General features: G+C 33.7%; 2 protein-coding genes across 7 annotated transcripts in view; one reads left to right on the top strand and one right to left on the bottom strand.

Moving 5' to 3' along the window:
- Positions 1-3,367, bottom strand: part of prkaa2 (protein kinase, AMP-activated, alpha 2 catalytic subunit) — a 52,995-nt gene extending 49,628 nt beyond the window's left edge. For all 5 annotated transcript variants that reach the window (XR_012396363.1, XR_012396362.1, XR_012396361.1 and 2 more), the window contains exon 1: positions 3,264-3,367. Coding sequence is in view for 1 of the 5 variants with exons in the window: in XM_695739.10 (XP_700831.4) it covers positions 3,264-3,357 (94 nt within the window). In the remaining 4 variants the exon portion in view is untranslated. The remainder of the gene's footprint in view (positions 1-3,263) is intronic.
- A 4,443-nt stretch (positions 3,368-7,810) lies between these two features.
- The window catches only part of plpp3 (phospholipid phosphatase 3), a 57,479-nt gene continuing 40,317 nt past the window's right edge, over positions 7,811-24,972 (top strand). For both annotated transcript variants that reach the window (XM_001919526.8, XM_003200678.7), the window contains exon 1: positions 7,811-8,320. In XM_001919526.8, the coding sequence (XP_001919561.1) occupies positions 8,185-8,320 (136 nt within the window). In that variant the 5' untranslated portion in view covers positions 7,811-8,184. The remainder of the gene's footprint in view (positions 8,321-24,972) is intronic.

Raw genomic sequence — 24,972 nt, 5'->3', positions numbered from 1 at the left:
AGTCACCCCCTTAGTGAACAACAGTACAACATCTTTAGGTCAGCATATTTTAGTTTTTATTATTCTAAAGTTTGTCTGAATTTCCACTTGGAGCACTGAGAATGAGAATGATTATGTGCCGAAGGCTCCACATATTTGTGATCAGGACTTTACATTAATACCCGTTAACCCGCCAAATGCGGGTAGATTTCAGCAGTGGCGGGTTAGACAGACACCTCCACTAGCCACTTTGGCTGGTTGGAAATCATTTTTAAATTGTAGTTTTTTTAAAAGCAGGGTTCCTCAATAAGCATGGTCCAATATTAGAGCAAATGTGATCTTAGAATCGAGAAGGAGCACGAATGACAAAAACGGTCATCACGCGAGCAAAACAGCAAAAAAGAAGGTAAATACTGAACGAGAGGATGATCACTCGCACGCGCAGGTGATGTGATGCGTGCAACTGTTAAAAAGCGTGCAAGCTCCCGTTTACTTGCGCACAACCCTGCCTAGGGGACTACAGGAAGTGCAACTGGTGCGATCGGTTCCGTTTGAAATAGACTGGACAAACAGCGATGATCGAGCATCCACAATTTTTTTGTTTGTTTTTTTTAAAGAAAAGTTTTGTTGAATTAAAAGGTGTACCTATACAGCTTTATTTTCCTTGTTTTGACACATTAAAACATTGTGGCTAAGAAATGCTTATTTGGTGTGGTCAGAGATAAATTTGGTAAATCCTTAATTTTGAGCCCTGAAAAGTCCTGTGAAATAAAAACTGATTGCATTGCGACAAACTATTTGCTCATGCACACAGAGCAAGCTATTACATAATACATACAAGAAGTTAAATGAATACGAAGGCATGTGGACATAACACAACATCTAAATAAAGTCATTTTAGCATAATAAAGTCAGATTTATGCATATAAAATATATTTTCCCAACAAGAAAAGTTAGTGAAAATGGCAAGTGGCTAGTAAAGTTGGAAATCTACTAGCCACAGTGGCTGGTGAACGAAAAAGTTGATGTCAAGCCCTGTGTGTGACAAAGATGCATAACTTCCATCCATACTACAAGCATTGACCACTTTTTAAATACATTTTCTGTTCTGATCCCAAGCTTAGGCAAATAACTGAGAAAGCGTCAATATGAAACCACATTTTTAAGATTTCATCTAGACCAGCGCTTCCCAATAGGGGGGTCCCAGCTCACAAGGGGGCCTCAGCGAGCTCTGAGGGGGGTCAAGTCATATTTTTAACATTTTTTAGCAGAGGACAATCAGGAGAATCATTACAATCATGTTGCCTTAGTTCATTTTATTCCCTGGCTGACCAAAAAAATTGACAAATTTGTAATTCGTCCTCCACAGTCTCACTGATTCGCCTTTAGCAGCTAATAGTAATGACCTAAGCATATATTGGACCCTGGTGAGGAAGCTCCAAACATTTCGAGTCGCAGCGCTAGCAATACTGAAAACACGAAATGCAGAAAATACTAAGATGGTTACCTGAATTATGGTTTTATCTCATTTTCTCAAAGCAAAGAGTCCCTGACCCAGCCACAGTGTATTATCTGTGCCAAAGTTCTTGCTAACAAATGCATGAGGCTGTCTAATATAATAAAACATTTGCATTCGACTCATCAATACCGCAACATGCTCAGAGCATTTTTTTAACTCAAGGCAAAATAATTGACACACACCCAATATGAAAGGAGGGTCAGGACAGCTACAGACAAGAAACTTTTATAAAATTGGAAACGAATATATATGGAAAATTTTAAGGCTTACGTTTTTCAGTTACAAATGGCCTTTGTTTACATTAGGCTACTATTTGTGCATAAACATATCTAGACATAATATTAAACATACCGTTTGTTTGAAAACAACATTTTTATGTCATCCTGACTGCAAACTTACAATATTCACAATATTTTCACAATATTTTCTGGGGAAAAAAGGAGGTCTTATGCAAAAAAAAGTTGGGAACCACTGATCTACACTTTGTACAAAGAATTTTACATTATTTAAAATTACAAAAACATAAAACCCTTATTGTAATACAATTTATTAGCCCATTTCATAAATACTATTTTGTATTTATAATATGTGTTTGAAATACTTGTATCATAAATACTGCCCATCCCTGATGGCATACATGAACAGATCTCCCAAATATTATCAAAATACATTTACATAAAGTTTGCAGTATTTTACCATTACATTGTGTTTGATTTTCGTACAGCCTACTTTGCTTAAACAGTTTTGTAATGCTTTGCCAAGTAGTCGGTTAGTTTGGATCTTGGCTTAAAGATTTTTTAAATCCCTATGGTAAAAAAATAATAATTAATCTTAATAAAAGGTTTGCTTTACTGCACTTTCTAACACCATTTTTTGCCGAATTAGAATATAATTCCTGAATCTTGTCTCTTGCAAGTTGCAACCAAGAAAGGGCCATTGAGATGAATGGGAATGCTGGTCTATGAGCCGTGTCCAAAAATGCTGCCAAGAATGCAGTCTAGGCATTTTAGTATTAGAACATATCCCTTTTTTAAATTAATGCACATACAGGAAACGTAATGTGTGCACAAACAAAGAAAAAATGTATATCGTTATTGATTGGAGTCGATTAATATATTTTTTTACTGCAATGATGCTTAGCAAAGCTTAAAAACAGGGTTAACGTATACCCGTGCGAAAGGTCATTCCCAATATGAACGGCATTCCCACTAGCGCTTAGAATAGAAAATGACTGCAAGGTCAAAGCAGTTCTGCAGGTAAAGACACGAACTACTCCATTTATTTCAGAGCTGCTTTCACGATAATTATACATATATTCCTTTGAGACACGCGTTTTATAGACTGTCATTTGAGTGTTGGAAATTACGCATATGACAGTTAAAGAGCGCAGCAGGGAGGATGACAGTGCATTAAAATGAGGAAAATAGCAAACGCTGAGAACGCGTAGTTATATTACCTCAAAACATTCCCGAAATGACATATAGTTACTCAAATGTTGTGATACCAAGCATATAAACAAACAAGATTGCAAGTGCACTGTCTACCGTGGTGCTGAAAGAATTCTAGTTCTGCGCAATATTCACGAACAAACATACGCAATCTCTGCGTCTGAAAGCCGTTAGCACAGCCTCTCGCTACGCAGTTTATGCTACGTAAATTACGCACAGTCCGCCGGCAAGTTCAGCACTAACAGACCCGAAAACATACGTTCGCACTTCTATTGCACGCAACATCAGGGCACGTCTAATAAATGAACAGACTTAACTCTTCACTTTTCCAAATGTTCCGACTCCGAGCGTGTCTCCGAGGATGTAGTGTCCTATCTTTACCCTGCCTTCGTGTTTCTGCTTTTCAGCCATTTTACTATGTGAGGTCCTCGGGCTGCCGTTACAGGAGGCGGGATTGCGCGCATGAGGTGGACTGAGCTCGGCTAAAGCCCTTTTTAAGGGCTGATCTGAGTTCAGCTGCTGGAGAAACTGTAAGAGTTGTGTACCAAAAGGCAGATCTCGGATCAGCTGATAATGTGATCGCTGTTGGGGAAGAGGACGCCTGGGCGTTTAGGTAAACAAGTATCCCCCCAGCGTGACATAACTACAAATGACTCTACATGAATTAATTTTGAATATAGGAATATTTAAATTTGATGTTATAGTGATTTTGTAACATTATTAGGCTACTGCTATTGTGTTTATTAATAATTTGTGGTAATTTTATATTTTAAGCCTATTCTGCGCCTTTGGGATGCATCAAATTAAAATGAATGCAAAAGCATCTAAATTTGTAAAAAAGAAATTACGTTAACTTAATTTATTCATGTTGTCCCAACACAAATCGATTTTGTGGAACCCAACATTTTTTTTACAGTGATAGCGTACTAAGGAACAGTTCACAAAATTGTCATCTCTAATAGCTATATAGAGAGTTGAAGTCAGAATTATTAGCCCACCTTTGAATTATTTTTTTCAAAATTTTATATAAAAAATTATGTTTACTATGTTCAACAGAACAAGGACATTTTTTACAGTATGTCTGATTATATATATATATATATATATATATATATATATATATATATATATATATATATATATATATATATATATATATATATATAAATAGGCTAGAATTAAAGCAGTTTTTAATTTTAAAACCAGTGTTATACATTAACTTGCTTAATTACCCTAACCTGCCTTATTAACCTAGTTAAGCCTTTAAATGTCACTTTAAGCTGTATAGAACTGTTTTGAAAAATATCTAAGGGATAGCGGGGTAAAATGTAGACAATCTCTATATATATATATATATATATATATATATATATATATATATATATATATATATATATATATATATATATATATATATATATATATATATATAAAACACGACACAGCGGGGTTAGTTGTAACAGAGTGTTACAATTAAGCCACACACTGTTAGACACCAATTGAACTCACACATTTTTTTTTTAATTTTAAGTGTAATGTTGAGAACTTTTTAAATACAATTATTTTTAATAGAATTTTTTTTGTTTTATTTTGATAGACAAAAAAAATATTTTATTGCTAATACTACAAATAAATTAATTGTATTATAATGGAAAATAATCCAAATAAATCCAAATGTTTTTATCCAATAAATAAATAAACATTCTGTGCTATGTAGAATAAAAATAATAATTGAGGTACTGAGAAAATATTGCTACTATTAAAAGTAAACTAAATTTAAATTAATTGTGTTTAATCTGCCTTTTTAAGCATGCGTTACAACTAACACTCTGTCTGTTACAACTTGCCCCACAGGTGGGGTAAATAGTAACATTTTTACTCCTGGGACTTTTGGCAACACTGCACAAAAAACATAGGTCCAGCGATCATACTTTCAGTGCTCATTTTTAGGAAAGGCTTGTGTTTTTTTGGTAAATAAATAAATAAATAAATGGTTTGTCTAACCCCAATACTTTGTTTATTATTTGACCAAATCCAAAAAGTGTTACTTTGTGCCCTGCTCTCCCCTAGTCAAATATTATTTACTGTCTTCATCATGGCAAAGATAAAATAAATCAGTTATTAAAAATTAGTTTTAAAACTATATATATATATATATATATATATATATATATATATATATATATATATATATATATATATATATATATATATATATATATATATATATATATATGTCAAAATAATCTAGTTTTTTTCTCTATATTTTGCTTGAATTTAAATGTATTACATTTCTATCTTTAAAGATGTTCAGTGACTAAAATGTTATTTTGTAATTAGGAAATCTGCTTTGTTAAAATGCGCCAAAATGTATTACAGGCCCTAGGGGGTTCAGGTGGTTCAAAAGACCCAACCGCCACTGACAAAGGTCCAGAATTTGTCCCAAACATGAGCACATTTGTTCTAATTGACTGCTATGCCATAATTAATTTATGATAATAGCCCATCGAAGAAGGCAAAGTTATATGTGCTGACTAGTTTTTTATTCATCTAATAAATTACAATAGGCAACATTTTTTTTTTATTATTATTTAAAACGTTAACAGATTCCTATTTTTGAGACATCAAAAACTGTGGTTATGGTAACCATCTGACAGGCTAATCAAGCAGAAAATGGTGCTTAAATGTAAAAAAATGAATTATATATTAATTATAAAAAATTTATCGAAAATAAAGCAAATAACTATAAAAAGGTCAATCTTTTGAAAAAAAAGAACCACACTTTTCGCCAGGCTGAGAACGGGCCTGCCATAGGCATGGGGCGATAACCGTTTTCAAGGTATACATTGGTTTGGAAAAGTCAAGGTCTTAAAACCGTCAAAATTTGCTGCTATACCATTCCTAATTAGTAAGATATTTTATTGACTTTTTAGGAAAACAGTATCTCTAGCCGAAAAAATCCAATGATGTTGTTTTAAATTAATTTATTTAAATCTGTGTTTTTGAAACTAATGGAGACAGCAGAAAGCCAATGATTCATTTTAATAATTTAGCCTGACATGTTTACTGCTCTAGAATGTTATAAATGTTTCTTATAATAAAATAAATTGTTTTCAAAGGCAAAACATTTTTAGATTTTTACCCAAACATTTTAAAAGAACATAGGCTATTTTAGAGCCGTAATCACAATACCGTGAAACTGTGATTTTTTTTATCCAGGGTTATCATACCGTCAGAATCTTATACCGGCCAATGCTTAGCCTGCTATATTCACTGAGAAATTGATAAAAATATTCATTTTTCAAAATGAGGTGTACTCATTAATGCTGAGCACTGTGTATTACGATCATGTAAGCACTAGGTGGCAGTGTTTCATCAGTGCTGAGTTGTAGTCAAACAGTTGGCTCTAATTCATCATCATTTCTTTTAGGCAGGACTTGACAGATTTTTTATATGCTCAATATACATCTACCTCCATAATTTTATGGTTAGTACAAATTTAAGGTCGCAGGAAAATTATGGAGGGGGGGGGGGGAATTCAACTGATTGTTGTGCTCCACAGGTGTCTTATTGTCTCTGACATATTGTATTGTTTTCAGATCACTGACAGAGCCACTGTTGGCCATTTGCCTCTTTGTTCTGTGGTTAGTCAAATGGTAATTTTATCTTTCTTGTGGGATCGTTGTCTTACGATAAAAGATGAACTTCTACAATTGAGTTCCAGTTTTAAACATTGGTTCTTGTGCAGAATTGTACTGTTCTTTACATGTGACCTTAATTTACATTTAATTGACTTTCTGTTAATTTATTTAGCATACACTTTGCAAGCTTATGAATAAAGTATTCTACATATAAGAATAAACAGTTTATAATTTAAATACAAAGTTTTGAGTTGAAAAGCTAGAATGAAAGAATTAAGCAAGCGTGAAAACATCTGTCAGATGTAGTATAGTGCGGGAGTTTATTATTATTATTATTATTATTAGTAGTAGTAGTAGTATTATTAGTATTATTATAATAAATTTATTTTTAAAACTATTATTACATATTATAAAATATACTAATATTTATTTATTTTGAAATTTTGAAACTTTGAAATTTTAAAATTTCAAAATATTGTTTTTAAAATTTTAAAAACAATATTTTATTTATGTATAACAACAACATAATAATAATAATAATAATAATAATTATTATTATTATTATTATTATTATTATTATTATTATTATCATCATCATCATCATCATCATCATTCTTCTTCTTCTTTTTCTTCTTCTTCTTCTTCTTCTTCTTCTTCTTCTTATTATTATTATTAATGTATATTTTCTATTATTATTATTATTATTATTATTTTATTAGTATTACAATTTTATTTATTTATTATTATTATTATTATTATTATTATTATTATTATTATTATTATTATTATTGTTGTTGTTGTTGTTTTTACAAACAAAATCACAGATTGAAAGATTGATTTACTTCAGTCATAAATAGTGCTGATTTTTTTTCTGCATTTATTATGAATAAATTAATGAAACATGGAAATTAAAGGAAATTATATTTTTTTAATCTAAACCCACATCCTATCTGCTCCATCCATAGACTGTAAAAGATCCATCCAACCCATGTCCGAAGGTCTGGCTAGAGTGCGTTTCCAGCAGTGTCCGCTGGAGTCAGTGTCCGCCCGTATCTGAGTGCGACTCGAGACCGCGTTTACTCCAGCGCTCTTCTCCACTTTCATTCAGCGTGACTCTTTCGGGATAACGTTAGCAGAAGTGGGGAAGGGGCTGAACGCTCGCTGAAGGGAAGGAGGTGGAGACCGAAGGAGGATTCATAAACAGGAGTTGATCTCCTAGTTTTAAAACGCCTCTCTCAATTCAGACCTTCAAGTAGCGTAGCGACAGAACTAAACCACAACTCACTGACCGCCGCATCATTCAGAGAAAGCGAAGAAGAAAAGCCGCTTCTCAAAAAACACCGCGCGCTTTACCAGACGACAAAAGTTGAGTGGACTTGATTGCACGGGACATCTCAGTGTTTTCATTAACTTCCCAGGACGTCTTCCCACTTGTTGTTGTTTTTTTTTTTCTTTATTTTGTTTGTTTGTTTTTTCTTTTTTTTCGGAAACTTCTTTAAACTTTATATACGACACGTCCTTTGCTGACAAGACCACTGTGCAAAACAAATATCTGGGATTTTTTTTAGGAAAAAGACATCAGAAGGAACTCTAACAAATGCAAAACTATATGTATGAGAAGGCGATGGCACCCGAAACTAGAAACGGAGGAACGTCCACGTTAAATAACAACGGCGTAAACAACAGCAAGAGGAAACTTTTAATAGCACTAGACATCTTCTGTCTTGTCCTGGGTGAGTGTCCCCCACACACACACACACACACGTTTACAAGAATTGGGAAAACCATGCAGTCTGTCTAAAACTATTGGATCACATTATGCACATTTGGAAACAGAAGTTTGCAAACGTTTAATTATGCAAAAGTGGTTTATTTGTACTATCATTTATAATTTAGTATTTTAATGAGTAATATACAGTGCATTAAACCTAACCCCACTGAGATCCAAATATGTAGTTGTTTAAAAATAAAAATGAGCGAAGTGTCAAGATACAGTGAAAAGTTTATTTGTGTAATGTGTAAACATTTCCGTATCTTTTGCTTTGAGTGAAGGTTGACATTTAAAGGTGAACTGGTTTAACAGTTTATTTATTGAAATATTTGAAAGCTGAATCACAAGAACTTCTACTGATTCAGATGGAGATGCAAATGTGACTTTTTTGCATTTTTATCCTAGTCAGCAGAAGAATATAGTATAATATAATTTATAATACCAACAATTTCATCTCATATTGAATATCAGCAGCTGCACATTGCATGTTTTGTTTTCAGTTTGTGAGAAGCCTGATGCACCAACAACGACATTCTGATTTCAATGAACTTTTGGTATTGGACAAAATAATGCAAAGTGTGACTTTTCATGAAAGGTAATCTTAGTAAAAGAATCTCATTTTTGCAGACTGAATATTTTTTCTCAGTTTAACACTGAAGTCATACTGGATGTCCTATAAAAGCCTGATGCAGCACCAAGTGTGATACTCTGAATTCAATGTACCACTGTTTATTGAGATAACAATGTAAATTGTGACTTTTTTGCACTGTTATCTGAGTAAACGAAATAATAGCTGTTGTATAATATTAACACTTTCATCTTACATTTTGGCCATATGAATATCAGCAGCTGCACCACTTTGCATGTTTTGTTTTCAGTTTGTGAGTTAATCATACTATATGCAGAAGCCTGATGCACCAAAAATGACATTCTGAATTCAATTAATGTTTGTTTATTGAAATAATAATGCAAAGTGTGACTTTTTATGCATTTTTAATCTTAGTTTAAGAATCTCTTATTACCAAATTGGATAACTTTGCTCAGTTTAAAACTGATATCATACTGGATGTCCCATAAAAAGCCTGATGCGGCACCAAGTGTGATACTCTGAATTAAATGAATGTTTGTTTATTGGAATAATAATGCTAAGTGTGACTTTTTATGCAAGGTTAATCTTAGTGGAAGAATCTCATTTTACCAAATTTGATATTTTTCCTCGGTTTAAAATTGTATGTGCCTTAAAACCCTGATGCGGCACCAAGTGTGATACTCAGAATTAAATGAACCACTGTTTTTTGAGATAACAATGCAAATTGTGACTCTTTTTTTTGCATTGTTATCTGAGTCAGCAGAGGAATAACCGTTAAATACTCTTATCACAGGCAGGAGGATGGTCCGAGTTGGCACTGATGTAAACCACTTGTTGTTTTCTTTTTCTTTTCTCTTTTTCCGTTGGATGTCAGAAACCATATTTGGATTGTTTTAATGAAATCTCCCTCACTCATCAGCTGAATGAGGGAGTTATACCCTATTGACATCTTTTGAAGGTATGAACGTGCTTATTATGGTTAACCGATCACTTACATGTAACAGTATCATGATCTGTAGTCAAAACTCGTTCGGTAAACATGACTTTATGTTCACTGCCTTTTATAGTTGGGATAGTGATGCAACTTTTTTAGGCAGACCATCAGCACCATGTGTAATAGATTTGGCCGATCTGAAGAGTTTATTATGACAGAGTTTGTTTAGATTTGAAGTTCAGGACAGTCAATTGACCGTGACACACTTGCATTACAGAGGATATACGGCGATATCTGTAAATCGCTCTCAGATGTTTGTATTTGCTTTCTTATTAACCCTATAAAACCTGATGCATTATATTTGATTAAAAAATGGAACTTCCAAAATATCAGAATATTCAAAACATGCTGGGTGACATGTTGCACACAATCTGCGTTTATATTTAATAAGAAACATGCACTTTCTGGATGAGATAGGTGGATGGATGGATGGATGGATGGATGGATGGATGGACGGACGGACTGACAGACAGACATACATAGACAGACAGACAGATAGATAGACAGATAGACAGATAGACAGATAGATAGATAGATAGATAGATAGATAGATAGATAGATAGATAGATAGATAGATAGATAGATAGATAGATTTAATCTTACTTCTTGACCTTGTAAATGTCAAAAAACTTCAATAAACTCTGTAAACTCAGTTTATGAGTTAATACAATACTAAGTGCTCCATGAAAGCCTGATGTACCAAATATGTGACCCTGCACCACAACACTGATCGTAAGTGTCAATTTTCTGAAACTAACATTTATATACATCACCTGAAAGCTGAATAAATTACATTTGCATTGATATGCATTATAATTTGGCAGGCTATGACCAAACTAATTTGGCTGAGATATGACTAAAAAAATGGAATCTGAGGGTTTAAAGTAGGGCTGTGTTATAACATGATATTTGGTCGCGGATGAAAATTACTGCACGATCCACTTTTTCAGAAAAATCGTTGTATCACCATAAATAAAATGTTCTTAAACATACATGGTAAGAGTATATTTTTATATGGCGACATTAGTTTGGTTATATTGTACCTTTGTAATTTGCAAAATATTCTTACAAACCAACTTTAAAAAGAATCAGGATAAAAATTGTGAATCGTGATTTCCCAAAAAAAAAAACGTGATATGATATTTTTTTCCATATCACCCACCCTTAGTTTAAAGTAATCTAAATATTGAGAAAATATCACATTTAAAGTTGTAATGAAGTGCTTCACAATGCATATTACTAGTCAACAATTAGGTTTTGATATACTTACAATAGAAAACATACAAAAAAACTTGATGGAACATGATAATTTTAGCATAAAAAATAAAATAAAATAAAGAATTGACCCATACAATGTATTTTTGGCTATTGCCTCACTGTTAAACCCAACAGTCAACTTTATCGAATGAAATCAATGTAGTTAACTCAAAATTTACCGAAAGTTAATTCTAAGTTAATTAAATACCTTATTACTTCAACTTAAATGGATTAAGTTCACAGTACTTATATAGATTAGTTTTTAACTCAAGTGGTTTGAGTTGCCTTAACTCATTGGGTTTTTTAGTACTCAGTTGGTTTGAGTTCTCTTCATTTATTGGGTTTTACTGTGCTCAAATTGCTTCGTTTACTTCATTTTATTTTTTATTTTTTTGGCATAACTTATTTTTTTATGTCCAATCCACCTAAATTTGTTATGTTTACTTATTCGATTTGTGTTGGGACAACATTAGGGCTGAGTCGATAAACAATGTTATATCGAAATTCAATAAAAGTTATGTCAATAACAGTAAGCTCTACACTTTTTTTTTACTTTATATTAATCTAATAGCCAATCACACAGCAAAAATGTGCAATGGGAATTTTAAAATGTGTTGATTTTAGAGATGGCCACTGAAAATTCATCAGCTGAAAATGTTATGCCATTTAATGGACTCTTATTTTTGTGGCTTTAGTCATTGGTGAGGTGCTTTTTTTAGATCTGGAAGCATTAACAACAAATATAAAAAAAATTATTGTTATAATTCAATATGGAAAATAATAATCAAGATTGCATTTTTGTCATATCGCTCAGCCCTAGACAACATGAATAAACTACGTGGAACCCTGCATTTTTAACAGTATATGTAAGTCTGATCTAATGATTGTGTATCCAGGGTCACATAAGATAAGCAACCATAAAACAACAACAATATGCAAATTAGTCTAAAAAAAAGGTTGAGTTTTATAGGGTTAAAATGAAAGCGAAAGGTTTTGATGTGCTGTCATTCACAGCTTTCATCAGCTCAGCGAGACATTGGGAGCTTGATAAAAGTGTTGTCTTCTCTTTAAAGATGTGCACTTGCTAACCTAAAGGTTGTTAGTTCAGAACTTCTGATCAAAAGTTGGCAAACATTGTCATGCCCCTGAGCGATACACTTAACCCTAGATAACTCAGAATACATCTACAGCAAGTCTGCGTTCAGTCTCTTGTAGCGTTCGGCTCAGATGCCTGGAAACCATCACAGCGTCGGCTTCTCATCTTTCCTCAAAGCCTGTCAGCTCGATCCCTCCTCCTTCAGAATGCGAGGATTAACCAACTTCAGCCCTCATCTTTACACATTCTTCTAGAAGAGACCCTCCAGCCCCCCGCCAGCTGGCATATGCCTCGTTTAACTCCAGCCACGGCATCATATCAACTTTCTCTCCCGCTTTTTTAGGGGCAGAACGAGTCCTGCTGCTTTTGTTCCCAGGAATGCGGAGTAGAATAGCTTAAACATGTCGGTTCAGAGAAGCAGGGCAAGGCTTTTGTAAGCAATTAGAGTCTGTGGTTTTAAAATGTCTGTGAACTTTCCACGCCATCTAAAAAAAAAATCGGGTCGTGCATTGAAAAGAGATGACATGTTAGAGCAGGTGAAGGAGGGATATGTCGCTGATGCCAGAGTGTTTGGTGGTGTCGCTTTGAGCGGTACTCCTAAATTAGAAGTTTACAAGCAAGTTCAGTGACTAATAACTTCCTTTCGTCGCTGTTTTGTTAATGAAAACGAACACCCAGCTCTTCCTATGTGTGGTGTGGCTCTTTTAAACACAACCAAAATGAGACATGCTCTCATGTGTGGCTTATATAGATGCATAACTCCATATGTAACTCATTTACCACACTCTGAAAAGGTTCTTTTTGGGGGTGTTGATGCTTCTGAGAAGAACCTTTGAAGATTTATAGAACTTCGCGATTAGATTAGATAGATCACATTCACAGTCAGTAAAAAATGGTTCTTTTTAAGAACTGTTTATATGAGCCTTCTGGTGCTGTTGAATGATACAAAATTGGGAAAAAAAGACGTGTGTATTTATGAAGTAAGCTTCACACAGGTGAGTGGGCTTGACAAACCACCTGTGGAAACACTTTTTTTGTGTGATTACCTGTTCCATGTAAATGTGTATATATATTTAAATATATAAATGTTTATGTTTATATATATATATATATATATATATATATATATATATATATATATATATATATATATATATATATATATATATATATATAAACATAAACATAATTATACATACATACATACACACACATACATACATACATACATATATATATATGTGTGTGTGTGTGTGTGTGTGTGTGTGTGTGTTAATATATATATATATATATATATATATATATATATTAAAATTTATATAAATTAGAAATATTTACCTATTAATTTGTTTTAAACATAACAATAGACAATTTAAACATAATAATTGACAATTAAATGACAATTTACAGCCATATATTATGTAAATAAAAACCTCTAGTTTTTACTTCTAGACATTTAATCATTCAATAGCACTAGTTCTATGAGAAACTCTAGACCCAGAGAGTTAAAAGGTTCATTAGAATATTAAAATGTTCTACAATATAGGGTAAATAGTTTTTGTGGATAAAAAATGTTTTCTAAAAGGTGGGTTAGGGGCAATTAAGTCCCCTTTTGGGACCTTTATGTTTAGGAATGTGGATTAGAATTATTGGCTCTTTAGTGGCATTGATGGTTCATTGAAGCCTTTAACATTTCAAGCAATACACACTTAGTGTGAAGAACATTTGAATAATCTCAAATACTTTTGCATTTACAGAACCTATTGTGGAATGGTAAGGTTAATGTTTGTTAATGTTATTATCATTGACAATAAACACCCATTATTTTTAAGAAAGTATAGATGTGTGACAATATAAAAGTGACAGTACTGAGGGTTCTAAGATGAATCTGTAACATTCAGGGAATCTTTCGACTGCAACAATGGTTTTTTCGCACTATGAAAAAGAATGGATGTTTTTATGATTCCTGAAATGAATCTGCTATTGACTTTATTGTGCAATGCAGAAGTAAGCTCTTAAAAAAACCTGCAAAAATGGACTAAATACTTGCTCTACAAACAAGTTTGCAATGTCAAGCAGCATATTGAGCTGTTTTTTTTTTTTTTTTTTGCATTTATTTTATTTTTATTTTTTTTATGACTAAAAGTCAATGGAAGTGAATGAGACCAGAAGTCTCAAGCCAATGAGGTTTCATTGGCAGGTTAAAGAGTAGGGCCAGTAGCATTGCTACAAAAAACCCAATTTGAAACTCTGTCTTAGTTAAGTGTATAGTAGAAATAAAGATTCATTATTGGCATTTGTGGTTCAGTGAAGAATCTTTCCCTCAAATTTGAGATGTTTCCTTTCATTTTTCAGTTCTAATAAGAATCTAGTTTTGTGGCATTGATGCGACTGAAACACCCTTTTTAAGAGTTTGGCAAAAAGTTTCTTGTAAGATTCTGCAAGTTACTTGCTTTAAAAGCGAGAAATAAACAAACATGCTCTTTGTTATGTTTAAGACAGTGGGCTTGGCCTGTTTGGGGCGTCTTTGTGAAAGAGAGGAGACTCGTTTGGAGGGGCATATGAAAAGGATGGCTGAAGAATGTCTCTCAGTGAATGGGCTTTGTTAGCGCTGAAGCTGTGGCCCATCCAGTGATCAGGCACTCCATCTGTTGTGAAGATCTGTAGATTACCACACTATCACCATCTTTCCCTCTCCCCGGATTTCTCTCTGGGAAGATACAGCACTGATAAAGTAACTGCCCCGGCTCTCCCTCGTCTGTTTTATTGCCGTTGAATCCACTCCTGTTTACCCATGCAGCACATCCACACTGAGCCTGGCCGTGCTTTTGTTTCTTCTCATTAGTAGTTTAGTTTATCACTGTGGCCATTGTATCCGGAGTGCGTCTGATGCATTATGAATGTTAATGAAGCCTATGCAAGCAGCCAGACGGATTGCAGTGCGTTTAGCACAACCTCCTGTTGAGATGAAGCAGCTCGGCTCATTAGCATACAGTAGTTATAGTAACGTGGAGAAGGCGTGTCTCTGACTGTCACACCCCCCCCCCTGAGGGTGTCTGGGGTGGCGGGTCGCACATGCCACTGATGGCTCGCATAGTTTACATACAGACACAAATACCCAGGCAGACTCTTTCCCTCATCCACACTTACTATACCATTAGAGATGTCAGTAGTTTGCTTGTATGCCTAAATAGCAATTTTATTTATTTATTTATTTATTTATTTATTTATTTATTTAACTTGTTTTATTTCTTTATTATTATTATTATTGTTATTATTATTATTATTATTATTATTATTATTATTATTATTATTATTATTATTATTAATAATAATAATAATAATAATAATGATATTATTATTATTATTATTATTATTATTATTATTATTATTATTATTAATAATAATATTATTACTATATTCAGTTTTTAATTTAACCTTAATCAAGAAATAAAAGATAAATAAATATTGTATTTTATTTTTTACAGTTTAAAAAATAAAATGAATACATAATGTAAATAATAAATGTAAAAGTACATTAAATAAAAACCATAAAAATATATATTTATTTTATTATTTATTTATTTAATGTATGTTATATTTATTATTAATAATAATAATTACAATAATGTAATGTTGTTGGTGGTGTTGTTATTTATGAATTAATCATTTTACATACAATATATAAAAATAAATAAATAATTTTCAATAGAGCATACAAATGATATGTAAAATGTTATGTATTTAATGTAAATAAAAACAATAAAATTATTATAATATTTATTATTATTATTACTATTATTATTATTATTACATTTATTAATAAACTATCATGTAAAATAATTGTAAATATACAAATATGTTAAAATTATTATAAAGTATATATATAAAAAATATATATTTTTATTTAATATGCTTTCTTCTTGTTGAAGTGTTCATTGTTTATATACCCCACAGATGCAAAGGATACTTGACTTACCAGCGACATTCAATCCAGTTTGCCGCTCAGAAAGGTTTGTCCAAGCTGCTTCCTGGTTCCTCTCGTGGGAGGCATCAATTCTAAAAGCCTTTTCTTGTTTACTTGTTAGAATGGAAATGAGAACTCAACTGAAACCCTACAAGATATCAGCACTGTTGACGCTCACCCTGAATTAAAGCATTGCGTGAACCACTTGGCCGTCAGATATAGCCATTTAAACTAGCGAGGCCGACTTCAAAGTGAAGGAAAAGGTCTCGGTCTCGTGATTTCTGGCCGTTTTTAGCCGCTTTTAACTTCTTCTTTATCCGTGGCATTCCAGCAGAGCGATGCTGGAGTTATGGAGTGCCAGAGAAACCCTTTGGGAGTCTCTCTCATTTAGGTCTGACTGCATTAACCTCCACCTCTGAAGCTGAGAAGGTCTGGTCCACCTCTATAAATATTTTCCAGAATTTCTCAAATTCTTCATCGCAGACCGAGGCTCTTGAAGTGACATCTGGTATAATTTTCGACCGGTGTGTATGCAGGGGCAAAAACTCAGGAAAGGGAGGGAAGAGGAAAAGGTAGTCTTGGCTGTTTTGCCTCCCTGGCTTCAACTCTTTGCCCTAGGTGTGGCCAGCTGGGCTGTGAAATGCAATCCCCCCAAGTTTTCTTTCTTTTTTTTCTTTCTACATGGTTTCCCTGAGCCCCAAAGCCTCCCTCTTTGGCTCATTCAGAGGGTGTATACTTGCTGATGCTGCCACATGCTGTTCAGGAGAGACTGTTTGTCAGACACACAGATGAAGTCCTCTCACTGTAATGCTCCATTACCTGCTGCTGCCATGCTTTCACTTCTTGTTTATATTGTTTACATGTGTTTCTCTTTTTAGCAGCTCTGGTTTAAATGCTCGGTAATTTCATACTGGTGATAGAAACACATTTGTAATGATAATTTAGTTACATGCGTGTTTGTTTTTCTATACATTGCCTTGATTTACAGAAGATGTGAAATGTAATTCAGTCCAACAGCAGTTAATACAGCATGAAACCTTGTAAGGCATATTTAGAACAAGTCATTTACATGAAAAGGCTCTGTTTTTGGATCACAGGCCTAAAATACTGATTGATTATTATTTTAGATTTTGTCTGTCCTTTAAACTGTTAGGTTTTACCCCTACACTGTAATAAAATAAAGAGAATAACTGCGTCCGAAACCGCCTACTACTAAGTAGGTACTGCTTTTGAATTTAAACATACTCGGCAGTTAGAAAAGTACATTCTATACAGTATGAATGTGAAAAGTATGATGGAATTCGGACGTACTACATCCACCATTTTGTCATGGTCATGTGACCTACCTGCGTCAGTTGCGTCAATTCACTCCCATTCATGAATTCTCTTGCGGGGCGTCATGGGATAGTCCAGCATGCATGGGATGCGCACTTCAGAATCTCGTCGGAAATATTAAGTCATCCGGGTACTTCTGGCAAACTGCTTTTCAAATTCTATGAATTCGAACACACTACTGTACTCGCATACCGATTTTAGCGAACTGTATATTATGGAAGTGTGCGATTTCGGACGCACCAAAAGTTATGACAACTGATGCAACAATTCTAGATTTTGATGTGCGATTATAGTCTGAGGAATAATCATGTTTTCACAGTTATCACGATTATTATGCTTTCGTTCATTTTAAGTTACTATTAGTTTAGAAAATCCTCTTATATTTTAAAGTGTTAACCAAATAATTCAGCACAAAATAATATTAGAAGCACACAATGATCCATTTCTCTTTGGACTTGAATATTAATGATAAACGTTTTAGGCATTTAAACATAAGTAATAACATTACACTGAAAATAAAGGACAGAAAAGTGAATAAATAAATAAAAATAAGAATAAACTATTTGTCTAATGTAAATCTAAGCTACATATTAGCTAAGTATTTCTCTTTTAAAAAGAACAAATGTAGTCAAAGGCTGCTGAATCTCTGTCTGAAAGGCACTTTTGATCAACTATAATACAAAATTGTTTGTTTTTTTCATTTTGTATTTGTTTTTTTTTTTGTCATTGGAGTAGAAATGTGTATAATATATACAAAGTATGAAGCTGATCAGTCAGTTCTTGTCATGTGACTCAAGGTGCGCTCATGGGATTCTTTCAAATAGGTGTGCCTGGAAAGCACAAGTGCACAATTGGTGCGTATCGCTCCCATTATGCAGGCAAGCCACGCACCTCCATTAGAAATAATGTACTTGCGCACACAAAAAACGCAATATGTGAATTGCCCTTAGTTAATAGCCTTGGTGTACAAGCGCGAAACTTTAAACTAGAGCACAGTTGGCATAACTTTGTTTTGTTTCATACAGAAATGCAGTGTTGAGAACCCCTAATGATTAATTAACTGTGATAATTTAAAGTGCAGTTAATGATGAAATCCGTTAAATGCCGACAACAAATGTTTTTATTTCTCTTTAACTTATTTAAGTTAATTCAATTTCAAACATTTTTTAGTTAAGCAAAGTTTACCTTAAAATAATATTAGTATTTTTAGTTTCAAGTTGAGATGATTCGAAATTTAATTTTTAATCCACAAAAAAAAAAAAAAAAAAATTAAGGCAGCAATATATACAGTTAAAGTCAGAATTATTAGCCCCGTAGTAGAGTAATAGAGCAACAAAATGTTCACAGTATGTCTAATAATATTTGTTATTCTGGAAAAAGTCTTATTTTTTTTATTTTGGCTAGAATAAAAGCAGGTTTTAATTTTTTAACACCATTTTAAAGACAAAATTATTAGCCCCTTTAAGCTATATATTTTTTCGTTAGTCCACAGAACAAACATTCTCAAAAATCGTTATACAACGACTTTCCTAATAACCCTAACCTGCCTAGATAACCTAATTAACCTAGTTAAATGTAACTTTAACCTATATAGAAGTGTCTTGAAATATTATTTACTATCATGGCAAAGATTTAAAAAAAAAAACTGTTATTAGAAATAAGTTATTAAAACTATTATGTTTAGAAATGTGTTATGTTTAGAAATGTGAAAAAAAATTAACAGGGGGGCTAATAATTCAGGAGGGCTAGTAATTCTGTCTTCAGCTATATATACATCTAATTTTTATTTTAAATAATGTCATATCACACATATTGTTTTGTTTTCATCTAAAAATTTCAGCACCAAACTGTTTGCTGAATTGTTTCCCCAAATCAGCATTTTGAAATAATATTTGACATCTAATGTGATTTAAGAAAAGTCAGCTTTTCTGTAGTAAAATACAACTGCAAGACATAAATTTGTAATTTTCTTATTTATCTATTAAAAAAAGTAAAAGTTTGAAAATACCGAAGATAAATACAAAAGCTAAATAAAATTTAAATAAAACTTATTTAGCTAAAAATAGCTAAATAAAGCATTTCCATGAAAGACTAGCTTTTATTTATACATTGCTTGGTATTGTAAAGTGACACAAACTCCCCTTGAACTCGTATACCTTGAACCCGCGTATACCTGAAAAGTACCACAGCTCAATATCACTGAGCAAACCTCAAAACCTAGGGCTCACTGCTATCCCTGAAGCCTTAAGCTGCAAGATTAGCACTGGACAGAAAATAGACTTTTAGAGAGATGAATAGCAGACACCCTTCCCGCAGATCAGTCCCCTGTGGCATTTTCCAGCAACTTTATATCGGAGAATGACAACAGAAAAGGTCTTTTTGGCGTGTTACGTAATGATGTGACATATTGGATGATAGAATAACACCTACTTTGCCATTGACTAAAATTCAAGCTGAAGTCAGTAAAGCGTAAAACAGACTTTCAGAAGTCATTTCGCCGGATCAGAAGCTGCCGCAGATCTTTAGTAAGCGATGTTAGGAGTCTGTCCGGCTCCGGAGGGAGCTGTATTTTTTTGTAATAGTCAGCATTAAGGCTGGAAGGTTACAGTGTGAAGTTGGAATGATTTCCATATGAGCGCTGCTGTACTGTACAGTCATCTGGGCCTCAGATGAAGCCTCAGACTGCCTTGCCTCAGCTTCACCGCTAGTAATGACGCTGTCAAAACACAGTGCCCACGCTCTGTATTTGTGTATGTCTAAGTGCACATGTGCAGTACAACGACTTTGACTATTTGTACAAGAACCTGCAAGGGTGTTTGTGTATGTCTAAGTGTGTATGTGTGTGTGTGTGTAAGTGAGGCTGGTTTCTGAGGTCGCTGCCATGTGGTTTAATTATATGCTTGTAGAGTTTATGCGACGAAGTGGGCTGCCGTAGGTAGCAATTAGACGGGCAGACATGAGCATGACTGACCATCATCTGGCTGTTTAGACTGTGTGTGTGCTGTGTGTGTGTGTGTCTATGTTTGGTTTCAGCTGATATCATAATTTCTTGTTGTGATTAGTTGCAGAAGATTTTATTATGACATATGGTATTATTGTGATATTGACAAGCAGCAAAAATGTTACTTTAACAGGTGTAATAACCAAAAACTATTATATTATTATATTAATGTTAAATATTATTATTTTAAGTAGGCAAAATTGTTCATGATTGTTATCGTGATATATGTAATTATTAAATATTTTTATATGTCTAGTGTGTCTGTGTGTGTGGTTTAGAGTGTCAGGTACAACTTTATCACATTTAGATTGTCTTTTGAGCGCGTACTTCCAATAACACGCTCTTCAGTTTTGTTACGCTCACTAAATTCCTCCAGATGAACGGTGGCCGCATATCTCTGGTAGCTTTACAGCTCTGCGTTTGCTTTTGGAACAATAGAGAAGAACTTCAGAATGAAGTATGAGGAACCCCTGCTGCTTTGTAAGCCTCTCGACGAGGTAAGCACACAAACCATTTGTTTATTTATTCTCAGTGTGACTGTAGTCTATTTCCTCTCGCTAGTCTATAATTGTATCCTCCGTCAGCCATTGTTTTAGCCAATGAGCTATTGTATGTGTACGAGTCTGTGGGATGCATCAGCAGCCACGCTAAGAAACAATCGTTCTCAGTTCGCTCGGCTTGATTGCAGTTCCAGGGAGTTCGGAGGAATTCTTTTTTTTCTCTTTCTGGATTGTGTTGGTGGGTTTTCTAGAATGGGATTTCTTCAAATCTAGTGTGGGCATCTGTTTAAGTCTCATCTACACCGAAAAGGCCAAGGGTGACCTCAGCCACCCTCATGCGACAAGCGTTCTTTCACATTTTCTGGGTCATGTGGATTAAGTCCAGGGTGTTCGGCATTCCTGAGTGTAAGCCTAGCTGGCCCCTAAAGGGCAGTCACCCTGCGTGCATTCATATGTTAATGAAACCTGTGTCATTAGTGCTAATATTCTGAAGTGATGGAGAATTTTCAATCAAATGTTATTTAATATAGTTATAATTGATTTTCTGTTTCTGACCCTTTTAGAGAAGGATTCTCTTATAAGGGTTAGTTAACCCAATTTGTGATAAATGGCCACCAGCACTTTAAGTAAAAAAGAACACAATCAAAATAAAATTTATAGTGGCTCCTTACGATATATTGAGGTCTGGTGAACTCAATATTGGTTTGTGACAAATATTAAAAAATATTTTAAAAATGTTAAAAGTTAAAGACTAAACTTTAAACTAATATATATATATATATATATATATATATATATATATATATATATATATATATATATATATATATATATATATTAGTTTAAAGTTTAGTTCTTGAAGTTGAACAAGTATCTTTGCTTTATTTTGATATGCTAAATTTTATTTAATGTATGATTAAAAATACACCTGTTTTATTAGAATTTACTGTATTATATTTGTTGTAATGTATTCTGTTATTTATCAAATATTTAATTAAACCAAATAAAACTACAGAAGGACACAACTAAACACAAGTTAAATATTGTGTTTGCTGACTCAAAAAACAAAAACAAAAATAAAATACAAAAAATGTTTTATATATATATATATATATATATATATATATATATATATATATATATATATATATATATATATATATATATATATATATACAACAGATCACAATAATCAATCAATAATACAGATCACAATCAATATATCGACCTAATGATGCAATATATATCACCCATACGGAAAAAAAAAAAATTAATTGCAATATTTTAGCTGATTGTTCAACAATCTTTAGCTCTATTGGAGGTATCAGTGTCAGTATGGTTACCAAAAAAAAAAAAAAAAACTAGTATTTTTTATTAACAACTATAGTATATTTTCATGTGGTTGCCTTTTGCCTGAAAATAGTTTTGGAAGCTGCTATTGCAGCCTTTGTTCCTTTTTACCTTGCACTTTTTTTTTGTAATGTAATGTAATGTAATGTGTATTTATATAGGGCATTTATCGTGTATGGCCATACACCCAAAGCGCTTTACAATCCATCAGTGTGCAGCATCCACTTGGATGATGCGACGGCAGCCACAGGACAAAGGCGCCAGTGCACTCACCACACACCAGCTATTGGAATGTAGAGACAGTGATAGAGACAGTCATAGAGCAAATTCAGTGGATGTTAATATTTATTATTAGTTATTTACATTTTGATTCCAATGCCTAATTATTAAATTGTTAAAATTACTATAATTATATTTAACAATCTTAAGTATAAAATATTATGTTCTTAAAAAGAATGTATATATGTGTGTGTGTGTGTGTGTTTATAAAAACTATTATTTAATTATTTCTTGTATGTATATCCACATGTTATACATGTCATATGTATCCCTATGTCAACATACTCATATAGAAGTGTTTTGCCTATCTTTTTCTCCGGGTTGTTTCCTGGTGGGTGGAGTAGGAGCAAGAGAACAATGCTGGGATCGTTTACACCTTCACTGTTGTTGTTGTTGCCGTCTCTTTGCAGAATCACACGCTGACAATCAGAAGCCTATCTTATGCAAACATCCCAATATATATCCACTCATAGATTACACAGTAATAAACTCGTTCAGACAGTGACGTTTCCATGATCTCATGCTCACACAGCCCACACCATAAGCGTAAATGCAGCTCTCACACTCTGGTAGAGTGAAGATTGCTATTTCCAGATACATTTGGTTGCAGTGTAAAGTCCGTGGCGGGTCTTTCTGTTGAGCTCTAGGGCAGGGTGGGAGATGGGAGCAGTTTCTGGGCTCTGCCTCAATGAAGACGCTCACGGCAGGCTGCGGTGGTGTAGGTTAACCCCTAAACACATACACCTCTAGCATCATGACACGCCACTGACTGGCTCTGTGAAGTGGGCGGGAGGGATGAAAGGATTGATGGAGAAAAAAGGATACTCCTTCAGCTTCTGAGCTAAAAGGGTTTATTACATTTTATTGGCCTTGGCGAAGACAAGCGATAGGCGTTCATTTGTTTAATTGCCTTTTACTGTGAGAAGAAAAAGGTTGGGTTTGACCTTTGACCTAGGGAAACTGGCCAGAAGTTGTTGAGTTGTACCTTTCCTCACCTTAAGGCAAAGTAAGCAGACCTACTAACTCTGGCTATTTGGTTTAGTGGGATCTCTAGACTTTTATTTTGACAAGCTAGGCCTGTTTATTGCGTGATTTAAATAAACACAGAAACGCTTATTTTAAGATGTATTTACGTGTCTGTTAGTTAAATATATTGTTTGCCAGTCTCCTCTTGGGCTGTTTGTGGGTGGGAAAGAGATCAAAAAGGTTAAATAACAGAGCAGCTTCAACACGTTTCCATTACGCCCCATTTACTGTGATTTTACTTTTATTTTTTTTCCTCTTGATGGGCGATATGTTTATGTATTTTAATTTGAATAGACATCTCATTTGGCAATGTTTGTTAAACACTTAGACAGGTTGACTCCAAGGTCTGTTAATAATTCTCCTCTAGTAAACTCATTTGACATGTTTGGGACTTGGAAGTCTCTTGTATCATTGCAGTCCATGCTAAATAGTATGCACGATTAGAATTACAGCTTCCTAAATCCATGTACTGAAGCTAGTAAGCTAAGAGGACTACACTTTTCTTTTTCAGGTGTATTACTTGCAACCTCCTGCGCAGTTAAGAAGTGAAGAAAATAAGTTTGTTTGACTTTATTTTAAGACTTTTAGGGAGATGTAACTTAACTAGCTGCTAATACTTGCAAACTACACTGGCTGACTAAGTCTTGTTCTCAATCCCAGTTGAGTACGAGAAACTAATAAAACTTTTGTTGTAGTTGATCATTTGGAAAAGTGGCAGAAGTTAGATTTTTCGAAAAATCATGTGGAACTGCATTCCAATCATCACAAATACTGCAGAAGACCTATTGGAACCTGCATAGAATCCAGATTCTTAGAGAAATCAGTCAAGTTTGCTGAAGGAAAAATCATGGTTTGGGGTTACATTCAGAATGAGGGCGTGTAAGAGATCTGCCAAGTGGATGGCAACATCAGCAACCTGAGGTATCAAGACATTAGTGCTGCCCATTACATTACAAATCACAGGAGAGGGCAAATTCTTCAGCGCTCCTTGTGCTTCTTCAGCCTCCACATCAAAGTTCCTGAAAGCAAAGACGGTCAACGTGTGCCAGGACTGGCCAGCCCTGTCACTAGATATGAACATTATTGAGCATGCCTGGGGTATGATGAAGGAGGGGGCATTGACGATGACTCCAAAGAATCTTGATAAAATGTAAGAGTTCTTCAAGAATGCTTTCTTTCCTTTCCAGATGACTTTATTAAAAAGTTATCCGAGTGATTGT

Source organism: Danio rerio, chromosome 20 (assembly GCF_049306965.1).
Source record: "Danio rerio strain Tuebingen ecotype United States chromosome 20, GRCz12tu, whole genome shotgun sequence".
NCBI lineage: Eukaryota > Metazoa > Chordata > Actinopteri > Cypriniformes > Danionidae > Danio > Danio rerio.
This window is presented reverse-complemented; position numbering and strand designations above follow the sequence as displayed.